General features: G+C 34.9%; 1 protein-coding gene across 1 annotated transcript in view; it reads right to left on the reverse strand.

Moving 5' to 3' along the window:
- The window catches only part of LOC121967091 (probable serine/threonine-protein kinase PBL11), a 32089-nt gene that overhangs the window by 4289 nt on the left and 14299 nt on the right, over nt 1–13501 (reverse strand). The window contains exons 4-5 of the mRNA XM_042517107.1: nt 11262–11569; nt 10759–10894 (exon numbers count right to left, since the gene is read on the reverse strand). Of these exons, the coding sequence (XP_042373041.1) occupies nt 10759–10894; nt 11262–11569 (444 nt within the window). The remainder of the gene's footprint in view (nt 1–10758; nt 10895–11261; nt 11570–13501) is intronic.

Genomic DNA, 13501 nt, shown 5'->3' on the forward strand with positions numbered 1-13501 from the left:
CTTTCGATTACCCTCAAACCTTACTTTAGCGGCTACATACATTCAGGCAGGATGTAAGTTCCCAACGTACCCTGGTTGGTGAAAAGCCATAGAATCGAAATCAATGATTAGGGGCGGCCAAAACCGTTGGCCAACTCACCCTCAGGATTCGCGTTTTATCCCACAATCACCACAGGACAACAATCTGTTGATTGAGGAAGATGTGGGAGACGAGACCGAGGCGACTAATGAATTGGTGTATGACGATGATAAAGTTGGAGATGGTGATTTTGAGATGCTCTCAACATCTGGGGACACATCTTGGTGGTGATGACTTTGACAAGAGAGTTGTTGACTAGCTTATTGTTGACTTCAAGAGAAATGAAGGAATTATCCTTTTGAAAGACAAACAAACCCTTCAAAGATTAACTGAAACAACCAAACAGGCTAAGAGGAAATTGTCCTCGTTAACTCAAACAGACATTAAGCTATGGCCTTTCAAAGGGATTGCTAGCCCCGGCGAACAGCCCATGATCGTCATCCAGTACAAAGGCAAGGAGAAGCAGTTCTCCGCCGAGAAGATCTACTCTATGGTGCTCACCAAGTTGAAGGAGATCATTGAAGCCTATCTCGGAACCACAGTGAAGAATGTCATGGTCACGATCCCTGCCTACTTCAACGGCTGGCAGTGACAAGCCACCAAGGACGCTGAAGTCATTGCCAACTTTAATGTACTGTGAATCATCAACGAGCCCATGGCAGCAGCCATAGCCTATGACCTCGACAAGAAGGGGAGCAGCTCCGGTTAGAAGAGCGTGTTGATCTTTCATCTAAAAGGCGGGACCTTCAATGTTTCTCTTCTCATCATTGAAGAGGGCATCTTTGAGGTGAAGGTGACTGTCGACGATACACATCTCGACACTGAGGACTTCGACAACAGGATGGTAAACCACTTCGTGCAAGAGTTCAAGAGGAAGCACAAGAAGGACATCCAACCCTAGAGCTCTTTGATGGCTCAGAACAACTTGTGAAAGGGCGAAGCAAACTCTCTCCTCGACCACCCAAATAGAGATGGACTCCACTGATGAGATAACCAAAATTGTCACCTCGTTCGCGCTCTCCACCATGTAGTTGGCCAGATTGCCCCCGTTATGGGCTTTCTTGGCCTACTCGAAAACCCTCGACATAGCCAAAAACAAGATTCAAGTGGCAAGAGATTATTATGCTGCTGCTAAAGAAATGGCAGTGGCGAAGATCAAAGAGGGTATCATTAAGGCTACAACTCATCCGACCATGTCTTACAGAACTGCTGCAAGCTTAGGGCTTGTCTTACTCAAAAGACCTAGACGTTATCTGATGTAGAACACTAGGCGTATCTTCGTGAGTGAAGAGTCTTTGTTATCTAGCACTAAGGCGAAAGTCCAACAGCTGCTAGCAGATTTTGCCGAGTTGAAGCAAAAGGATCTTCCTCCGGGGGTACCACCAGAGTTAATTTACCAGCAAAAGTGCATATAGCCTTTAATGTGAAGCACTTAGCCCTTGTTTTGTGGATTTTAATGACACTACTCTAAACTTGAGGACGAGTTCTTTTCAACCCGGGTGACTGATGCAAGAGGCTCAGAATACTTTTTGTTATTATTTTAGGATTAATTTTGTCTTTTTCATTATTAGGGTTTGGAGTCTATTTAAACAATTGTTTGGTTCATGTTGAGGGTATTTTTGATTTTGAATATATTCTATTCATTTAGCCTAGAGACGACTTCTTATGTTTATCGATTTCTTATGTCTTTCTCTGAAACTCCTATGAGAAAACAAGCCTACAGATAATCGCTAATTTTGTTATTATTTTAGGAATAATTTTGTCTTTTGCATTATTAGGGTTTGGAGTCTATTTAAACAATTGTTAGGTTCATGTTGAGGGGACTTTTGATTTTGAATATATTCTATTCATTTAACCTAAGACGACTTCTTTAAGTTTATCGATTTCTTGTGTCTTTCTTTGAGGAAACAAGCCTTTCGCCTCTAGGTTAAACAAATATAATAGATTCAAAATCAAAAGTCCCCTCAACATGAACCAAACAATTGTTTAAATAGACTACACATCCTAATAATGCAAAAAAAAAAAAAAAAAATTAATCCTGAAATAATAACAAAGATTATTCGGAGCCCTCTTGCATCACTTTATACCATTGCCTTAAGCAACACAAAGTCCTAGTTGAGTATTTGGCAAAATAATTAAATAAAATTTATATTAACTCGACATGTTCTAAAATAGCAACTAAGGTATGGATTGGTTTATTTTGTAGTCTTCATGTAGTCGTAAGTGAATACAATGTCATCATCCACTTCATCAATCCAGTGACCGCATAAGCAATTTATATGAAAACTTTTTTAGATAATGGTTTTGCACATTAAGTGTATGCATCTTGACATTTAATCTGGGTAAATTTCACAAAGCACTTGCATGTGAAGAATTGCTAACAGATTGCCACATTGATTAATGAAAATGTTTAAAAAAAATTGGAAGAATTAACATATGTTATATTATTTTTATTCATCAATCTCATAAATCTATATAAAGTATCTAAACTTAATCATATCCCTATATTTTTATTTTTATTTATATGTCTGTAACACTCGCTCCAGCTAGAACATAATTATTGATCATGCCAAACTTATACCTGAATCTCATTTAAAATTTTTGCAAAATATCTCTCAATTGTTCTCCTATCTTCACATATCGTGTAGAGATTAAACCTTACTCAATCTTTTCACAAACAAAATGATAATCAATTTTAGTATGTCTAATTTGCTCATGAAATACGAGATTGGAAGCAATATATAAAGCCGCTTGGTTTTCACACCACAATTTGACTAGTATTGAGGTTTTAAGACCCACTTCAATGAGAAGTTGATATATCCACATTATCTCACAAGTAGCTTCTGCCATAGTTCCATATTCTGATTCTACACTCGAACGTGAGATAACATTTTACTTATTACTTTTCAATAATCAAATGTGGATCTTCAATCATCCTTGGATCTTGCTCAATCAGCATCTGAAAAACACCTAATCTTAGTAAGGTTATGTTTGTTATACAAGATACCTTGCCTAGATGCTCCTTTTAAACAGTACAAAATTTGTTTTACAATTGCTCAATGATTAACTATTGGAGAAGACATATACTGACTCACAATACTACTGAATATGTAACATCTAAACAAGTCATAGTGAGATAATTTACCTTTCCAACCAATCTTCTATAATTCGGATTCTCAAATAATTCATCATTTGCGTGAGTTGCAAATTAGGAGTCATCGGAATGCTACTTGGTTTAGCCCCTAATTTTTCTATCTCAGACAATAAATCAAGTACATATCTCTTCTTATATAAGAAGATTACTTTTCTTACTTCTTATTACCTCAACACCGAAGAATTATTTTAAAATTCGTAAATCCTTTGTTTGAAACAGATTGTGAAGAAAAGAATGAAGAGACGAACTTCTTAAAATATCATTCTAGTAATGACAATATCGTCCACATATAGATGATGTCTAGCACATAGAATGATCAAACTTACATTTCTTTATTTTCAAAACCATATAAGGATTTACAAAGATGTCCATTTTGTTATACTCTCCTTGAACAATAAAGTCTAACGGTTGCTCCATATAGACTTCTTCCTGAAGATCATCATGGAGAAAAGCATTTTTGATGTCTAACTAATGTAAGGGCTCATTAGAGTGGCCACCATGGAAATAAATAACTGGAAAAAAGTAAAGGATATCTAAATAATCCACTCCATAAGTTTAGACATAACCTATAAGGCTAAAACACCAAGACGGGAGCTGAGCAATAGACCCATTAAGGTTAACTTTAATTCTAAACACTTATTTGCATCCAATTGTCTCCTTCTCAGCAAGTAATTTGACTAGGGTCCAAGTACCACTGTCATCTAGAACATTCATCTATTCGATCATAGCAATACACTAATCAAGATGAGATAGAGCTTCATGAACAGTGTTAGGAAGAGACATAAAATCAAGAGATACAATAAAGTACCAGAAAGATGATGGTTAAGTGATTATAAGACACAAAAGAAGACATTGGATAAGCACATTAGCGTTTATCTTGCAAAGAACTGGTAAATCATCACGAAGAAGTTAGCACAGGGCAGGACATGGATCAGATGAATATGTCACCGAGAATAAACATGTTGTATAGGAGATTTAGCAAGAACAAATTCAGTAAGATCAAAGATCAGAAATAGAAGATGTGACAGTATACAATATCAAATCATCTTTCTCCCCCAAACTAGGACAATCGATAGAGGGAAAGAAAGGTGTAGTTGACATCAGTGGATACCAAATCTTACTAAGATTAGGACATTAACATCTATTTCCTTTTTGAACACGAACCCAAGAAAAACACACTTCAAAGATTTTGGATCAAGTTTTGTAAGCCGTGGGCAAATATCCTGAACAAAGCGGGTACAACTAAATATTCTAGGTTCACTAGGAAACAAAGAGTTACTTGGAAAGATAACATAATAAAGAGTCTCACTATAAAGAACAAATAATGGCATACGATTAATTAGAAAGCATACTGTGGAAACTACATCTGCCCCAAACCGTTTAGAAACCTGCATTTGAAATAACAAAGCTCTTCCAGTTCAAAGAAGATGTATATTCTTTCTCTCAGCAATCCTATTTTGAGATGGTGTCTACACGAGATCTGGTGAAGAATGTCATGTTAAGTCGTGTAAGTTTGAAAAGATTCTAATAAGTGTTCCTTAGCTTCATCACTTCACAATATTTGTACAGGAACATTAAATTGAGTTTTAATCTGAGCATAAAAGACAGAGACATGAAAGAATACTTTGGAACGATTTTTCATCAAATATAACCATATCATACGAGAATAATCATCAACAGAAGTAACAAAAATACTTAAATCCAACTTGAGACATAATAGGACAAGGTCGAACTAATTCAAAAGGAGCACTAGCTCGTTTATTGACTCTTGGACTTGAACTAAGACGATTGTGTTTATTAAATTGACATGACTCGATCTAATAAGGATAGACTATAAAATTGAGGATAAAGTTTCTTCAATACTGGGAGAGAAGGATGACCCAACCGATAATGCAGATAGTTTCTTCAATATTGGGAGAGAAGGATGACCTAACTGACAATATACTTCGAATGAGGTGATTGTTTCGGATTAGGCGATGGACTTTGATACTTGTGCGACAAGGATTTAGTGGACCCTAGACTCATGTCCTTTACCAATTATCTTCTTTGTTATAAGATTTTGAAAAACACAATAATCAAGAAAAAATTAGACAAAATAGGTAGGTAAGAGTATTGGTGAGTTTGTTTACGGAAATTAAATTAAAAGACAACTGAGGTAAGCTTAAGACAGAGTGTAATGGAATTGAAGGAGTTATAGTAACTGTGCAAGATCCAAGAACAGAAGTGGTTGACCCATCTACTAAAGTAACAGGAGTAGAGGTATGTGACTGAAAGTTAAAGAACATATTAGAATTATCTGTCATATGATCTATGACACCAATGACCCATTTGGAGGATGTAGAAATATTGGTTTACTTGACTCGGTGATGATAATAACTAGTGTGGATGAAGATCAATGATCCTCAGTACTCAGAGAATTTGGCATATTCTTCAATAGGAATCATGACAAACTTCTTCTCGGCCATTATCACCAAAAAGCAGCTATAACACAAAAAAACAGAAAACTAAATATGAAATACCAATGAAGTTGTTGCACAAAAAGAGTCAAACACCTTAACAGATGCTAACTCAACCATGAAGTAGGGTGAACAAAATAGTGACAACTGAAGAGATTTTAAACAATAAATGAGCTTTCACAAGCTGACGCATGGGACTGACCAGGAAACTAATAGCGGCGTGTGGCTCATGCACAAATATTTTGATGACTGAAATTTGGGTGATGACAGATCGACAATTGGCAGTTCCTCTTAAATCAAAGACAGCTAATGAAAGAGAAGAATTATCGGCATTAATCAATAATGGAAGAGAAGAAGAGGCTAGGGTTTGAAATGACAGCTAAGGTATGCTTTGATACTATGTTACGAAATTTTGAAGGAATTAGAATATGTTATATTATTTTTATTATCAATCTTATACATATATATAAAGAGTATTTAGTCTTAATCAAACCCCTAGGTAATTCATATCCCTATAAGGTAAATCATATCCTTGTATTTCCTATTTTTATTTATATGATATGTAACAAAAAAGAAAGAACATTTGCCTACTTAACAAGACTACCTACACGACCAACACCTACAAGGGAAAGGTATGGGGCAGGTCAGGTGGATTCCTGAAGGCTCCATCTAGGGATAAAAGTCAAGTCACTTTTCAACATGTAAATGTGATACTTTATCAAGACGAATTTGGGTATCCTATGATCTTATAGTTGCATGCCTGGATTCCATCAACACAGCAATAATCAACTATTTCATATGTCTGACATTAATCAATTTAGGTATTAGCTACTCATGCTAGATTTTTTTTCCAAATTCCTTTTTCTATGGGGGAGATTAGAGCCTAAAGACCAAATGCTTACCTAGGAGAAACACCTTATAGGTTGGTAACCATGATACAACAACAGAAAAGCAAACACAGAGGATCCCGACTTGACACCAAAGTTAGGCATATGTCAAGTAGGTCAAGGTTACCAGATCCTTGACATTAGTTTTAGGGGTCAAGGTTGATTGAACAGGAAAGTGTAACATGTGTTGACTTTTGGAAAGTCTAATAGGTTAAATTGACTAGAAATTTAACAAGTGACAAAAGTCTAGGCAAGCAAAGGTTGACTAGATATTTGACGGTTAGAAGTCAAAGAAGCTAGTCCTCTAGGCAATGAAAATCCTAGTGGTTAAGGTCAACTAATACTAGGCAGAATGAGAAAGACTCAGAGATAGTCTCTAGGCAAGTCCCAAAGGAGAGACATTTTAGTAAGATGAGGAAGTCAAGGAGGTAGGAGGAATGGGTATCCTATCAAGGAAGCCTAAGACAAGAGTCTATAAGTGACCTTAGTTTAGGATTCAAATAGACTTGACTTAAACAAGAACTCAATCTTACAGTTGGTTGGAGTCAAGGATTCAATCGACTAATTATTGAGTCGAGCAAGTTAGTCGACTCATGCGGGATTGCCAACAAATAAAATTTTTCTATTTAGGGGTTAGTTGACTCATAGGGATGACTTTAACTATTGGAACAACAAGAATATAAGAAGACAACCATTGATCTAGCAAGACGACCCAAATTAGACAAGATCAATGGATGAAAGACCAGTTGACTCAAGTAGATATTGGGAGATTGACTACATGCAAGTTCAATCAACTCAACTAATGCATTCAGTCGATTAAAGTAAGTCCCCAATCATCTGTGGATTACAGCAAGTAATTGTTGGTAGCAACAACTCTATAACAAGTTGTTGAAGGGGAGAATTTAGTAGCATTCATAAGCTTTAAAAAGAGATGGAAACAAAGTAATAGCAAGTGAAAGCAAGCCAATGAAGAAGAAAATATAAAGGTTTCTTGTAAATCCTTTTGGCTATAAAATCAAAAGGGCGCTCTCTTTTATCAATATCATTAAAAGGGCCCACTCTTTTAAAATTTATTAAACCAGCACCCCACTCATTATTTGATTTCCGAAACACACTTTTGCGCTCCACCTTGAGCTGCATTGTACAAAACAACACCACTTTAGAGTCGCTTTGTATAAAGCAACTCCAAGATGATACTATTTTGTACTCCACCTTGGAGTTGTTTTGACCTATCTTTGGTCAAAATTGCTCCAAGGCAGATACATCTTGGAGCTGTTTTGATCCAGTTTTGATGAAAACAACACCACCTTGGAGCTGCTTTCTACAAAGCAACTCCAAGGTGATATTATTTTGTGCAAAGCAACTCCAAGGTGAAGTTGTGTTGGTCAAAATAGTTCCGAGGACAGCTCCATCTTAGAGTTGTTTTGACCTAGCTTTGGTCAAAATTGCTCTAAGGCAGCTCCATCTTGGAGTTGTTTTTTGACCCAGTTTTGGTCAAAACACCACTGCCTTGGACCTAGTTCTAGTTACTTCGGGGTTTAGGCAGATTCTTAGGTGGGCGTAAGATTCCCCCAAAAAACAATGTGTTTTGAGGTTGTAGTCAATGCTTTAACCAGTTGGTTGGAAGTTAACTTCAGTCGACTAATGGATTGAGTTAACCAAGGCTGAATTAACTGGGAAAAACATTTCTCTTCAAGCTCTGTTATAACTTAATTTACTAGGCAATTGACTGATGTAACTTTGGTCAACTGAGCAGTCGACTTAGTGCTCAATTTGAAAAAGAAGGTCGTTTGAAGATCTTATCCAAAGGAGTCGACTGGTGACCTTTGAGTCAATTGGGTTGGATTTGACTCGACTCGATGGATTAACAATTGACTAGAGACAACAACTGGAAGATAACAATCCCATTCAAATTTCAGTTGACCGATGGCTTAAGTAAGTTAACTGACATTAATAGATAGCAGCTATGGAAACTTATTCATGGTCATTTGAAGGGTTATAAAAGGAGGGGCATAGGGTGCTTGAAAAGACAACAAAAAACTATTATTCATAGGCATTCCACAGCTCCACATTGCTTTGTTTTATGTCTTTTACAGTTTTGAATGTTTAGAACTTATGGTCTATACCTTCAAGCTCATCTACTGATGTTGATTCTATATATTGTAATTTTTTTATATAAAGATTCTCCACCTCTGAAAAGATCCAAGGAGGAAGTAGACTTCATTTTTGAGAGGGGACTCACTTTAAGAATCCATAAGCCGTGAAGTAGGAGCTGACCCGAGTATACCTTATTGTTAGCACTTATATTTTACTCTTGTCCTTTCTTTATATTTGCTAAAGTATATCATATATCTGCTAGGAGTTAATCTTTACTTTGCAAAAGAAAGATATTTTTCAAGTCAATAGTCCCCCAACAAGTCATCTGGTCACAATTACATCAATCTTCAACACTTTAAACCATGCCTAGAGAATTCTTAATTTGAGTCGTAGAAAACTATGTACAGTTGATCGCACAAGCATGTTGCATGACTAATGTTTTCATCCAATGCGCGATACTCCTTTTGGTATTAACAAGATGATCACGATTCTTATTAAAAGTTATATCTATAGTTCACAAATACTAAACCTTAGCTAACTTCCTGTGGACTCTAGAGTGTTATATCTTGAGGAACAAACAAAGAAAAAAAAAGTCAAACATAATAAGGTTCAATATCACCATACATAACAACATTAAATTCTCTACTATTATCCTTCTTTCTGTCAATTAGTATTACCAAAATATTGTATCCACCTATTTGATTAAGTTTATTTGGAGAATCTTCATCGAATGCGCAATACTCCTTTTGGTATTAACAAGATGATCACGATTCTTATTAAAAGTTATATCTATAGTTCACAAATATTAAACCTTAGCTAACTTCCTGTGGACTCTAGAGTGTTATATCTTGAGGAACCAACAAAGAAAAAAAAGTCAAACATAATAAGGTTCAATATCACCATACATAACAACATTAAATTCTCTACTATTATCCTTCTTTCTGTCAATTAATTTACCAAAATATTGTATCCACCTATTTGATTAAGTTTATTTGGAGAATCTTCATCGAAAAGTAAAATTTTATCCACACATCCTATTAAACTCCCTAGAGCTGAACAGCCTAATATGAAGGTTTGATTTTCTAAGGTAAGCTACTAGCATGGGTAGCACAAAATGTGCATAATATGTCTTCATCAAATTGCATAAAGAGATGTGATGCAACCTCCATAGTTGAGTTTTCAAAAGTGCAATCATGTGCAAATGAAAAGACCAAATAAGTATAATCAGGAAGCCCTTTGCAGCTTATTTTGAAATTGGAATAACAAAATCTTATGAAATTGAATTTCTAATCACAACATTCTATCACTTTCCTAGTTTTGAAAACCAAGTGGAAATTAGAATACTAACATTACAAAAGTTAAGGATTTGAAAATATGATCCATGTTTATTAAATTTGTGTGGAGAAGACCTGCGAATTAAGCAACCAGCAAATTCTATTATACAATCCAAAGTACATCCCTACTCCCTATGATTCAAACCTTGAGAAATGAAAATTTTCATTTTTACACGAAATTATATCTAAGAATTGGAGTATGATTCTTATATATTCTTTTATAAATGGAATTAGATCTTTTTCACATAGGAACTTAGTTTCAAGAAAATCAGAAAATAAATTTGATTGAGCACGAAAAAGTAAATACAACTCCTTGGTCCTATTTTATATATCGGCCCAACAATACCATGACCTGTCCCATTACAAGTTTTGAACCTGATCTTGTAGGTCAAAGCTTGACAAAACCTATTCTTTGGAGTATCCAAGTTTTTTTTCCTTCAAAAAATAGCCTATCCTTTGGAAAATCCAACTTCTCTAATCCATCCAAAGAAACTCTTTCATAATTCAGTACTGGTAAAGGGTCTAAGGAAAAATTCTAATTGGAGATACATGTCTTACCAAATAGATCCTCCTGAAAAGGCACAAAAACCCAAACCACGAGTTGCCCACACTACCGTTAACTACTTGTCTAAATAAATAGATATTGGCAACAGATCATAGCAATATATAGCAAGTTACATCTTAATAATTTTAATTTAGTCTTATGCAGTAATAGCAAACAAACGAGTACTAGGTTTGAAATAATACTCACCTCTACTAAGGAATTGTTCCAAGTCTCCATTATTCATCAACTCATAGACAAGAATAATCTCATTGTGTCCATTACAGCAGCCCAAGAGCTTGATAAGATTAGGATGTCTCATATTGCATAGCACATTCATCTCATTCTGTGCAAAAGAAGAAAGCAAACAACCTGATATTTAATCTCAATATTTCTTAAACACACATCAAACAATTTTAATAATATGAATGACCAAAGTTCTAATTTAATAAAAGAACAAGGACAATCTTGCTATTGATTTTCCTTAGAGCACATGATACAACAACCAGGCTCCTCTTAGCCCATCAAGGACCAGTTATAAGTAACATAAGCAGAATAGTCATTAACCAAAAATTTGATAATTGTTATCAGGTTGAGATTGCATACAAACTTCTGGGAAACCCTCAGCACTGTACTGTAAGAAGCAAAATCACAATAGCCATAAAGAAAAACAGTGAGCAAACTATAATAGTCAGGATTGCATAAGTAATCACCTCCCACTCCTGTAAACCGTCTGCATAGGAATCCCATTTCTTAATAGCGACAGGAATATTGTCCACTATGCCTCTGTACACAGTGGTGAATTCTCCACTCCCAATAATGTTCTGATATGCAAAGCAATTTGTAGCCTCCCTCAATTCGTTGAGTCTGAAGATCCGGAGTTGTCCTTCCTGACTAACTTCAGCCTGTTCAGATTCAACTCTTATTTGATCTTTGAGACTTTTTCTAGATTTGAAGATTCGATAGAGTGCATCTTTAACCACATGCATATAATTTCTATTTGTTTCCCTCCCTGATCTTCCTGAAGAAATATTAGTGTCAATGTACTAAAAAAAATTTAATTTAGTCAAACATCATAGCGGTATATCCTAACATAAAACTCAATCACCGGATAAGATTTACACAGTTAATCATAAATATTTGAGACAAAGATATCATTGTTTTAGAAATTAATTAACTAGTTGTGAGAAATAAATTTTTGTATATGGTATGTGTATTTAGTAGTAGTACTTTCAACCTCTAATTTATTCTACTAATATTAATTACTCAATACGTTTTATCCTCTTTCAATACTTTCTATCTTCTTTCTCATTAAACTGGGGACAGAATAGACTCAAAAGTAAGAAGTCAATTTATCTTGAGATATGTGTCGAAGAAGCCAAGTATATTCTCAAGATCAAGATTTAAGATAAGGTTAAAATCTCAAGTGTTATGCCAGAGTTTCAGTGGCCAACTAAAATAGTACAGTTTGGGTATAAGACCATACCACGTTGATACGGATTTGAGACTCTATATAATTCAGAATATAAGCATATATAAATTAAAAATGTATTTACATAAACATTTAAGAGCAATAGATATAAAAGATTTATAACTATATGATCAATAACACTTAATCCACTTATTGATTAGAAACTAGAAAATAAAACAGTTATTATAACAATGAAAATTAAAAATTGCATGATTTTGTAACCATTTGGACTTCATCTTTGTTTTGTAGCTTTTTACAAACCAGAAATGCATTCCAAGCCATCATGAGCCATTACACCACTACTTATTTACTAGAAGAACCTTATAAGTAATTCATCTTTAACATAATATTTTTCCTATGATTTTTTTTCTTAATTAATCATATACTGCTCATGTTTTAAGCAAGTTTCCTGGTCCATGAATTCTAAGGAGGTAATTCTTTCTTGATTGTTTCACTTGATAGATTTTAACTCATCATTTGAAAAGCATTAGATTTTTTTCATCTACTTTTTCAAGACCACAATTTCCTTCTTGAATTCATTTATCATATATCATTCAAGGATATGGGTTAATCTAAGACACATGGATATGCTAAAGGCATGGATACAAAATAGGTCAAGGTCCAAACATGTGGACCCAAGAGGATCCAGCACTAGAACCATGAGGCCTATGGCCATTAGAACCACGACCACAACTTTCCATTATATTATATCCTATTAAATATTTTTAAAGTATTAGTAATTATTTAATGATAAAAAAATAATTGATCAAATAAAAAATGCATTAATAAAAATTAAAAATTAAAGCTTACCTCAATGCAAAGAAATGCATTGTTGGAGTGGTGATATGCTTACAACGTTGTCGGCACCCCCGAGAGGAATTATAAAGATTAAAGAGAGAGATTATTATAAAATAGATAATAAAGTAATAAAATTATAGAGATTAGTGAGAAAATTAGAATGAATGTGAGTTTAGTAAATGAGAGATAAGAGAGTAAGTTGAGAGTATGAGAATGAGAGAATGAGTTGAGAGTATGAGAATCAAAGTTGTTTGTATGAAGGATGGAGGAGTGGGATTGAGAATACTTAAAGGAAAATTTTAGGAATTTTAATTTTAGGTGAAACTTAACCCAAACACACTAAGATTCTAGCATTTAATCTGCCCTCAGAACTGAATTGAGCCGGCTCAACATGTAGGTTGTGGCTTACCTACAGGTCGAGTTGCCCCGCCCGCCCCAACCTGCAACTAGGTCGGGCTCATTTTGGTCCAATTTCCACTTCTACACTGCTCAGCACCTCAATTAATGTTATGGTTACTGCTTAGCTTTTTCTTATTTAAACATGTAAGCTTAAAAATTTATGGATTTGGAACTGTCCTTGGATTCAGATTTTTATAATTTTACTCATGTTCAATTCTCATAAAGCTGAATGGAACCAGAACCATTACACTTGCACCCCTATTATCCAGCTTAGAGTGGCTTATG

The sequence above is a fragment of the Zingiber officinale genome, chromosome 3B (genome assembly GCF_018446385.1).
Source record: "Zingiber officinale cultivar Zhangliang chromosome 3B, Zo_v1.1, whole genome shotgun sequence".
Lineage (NCBI taxonomy): Eukaryota > Viridiplantae > Streptophyta > Magnoliopsida > Zingiberales > Zingiberaceae > Zingiber > Zingiber officinale.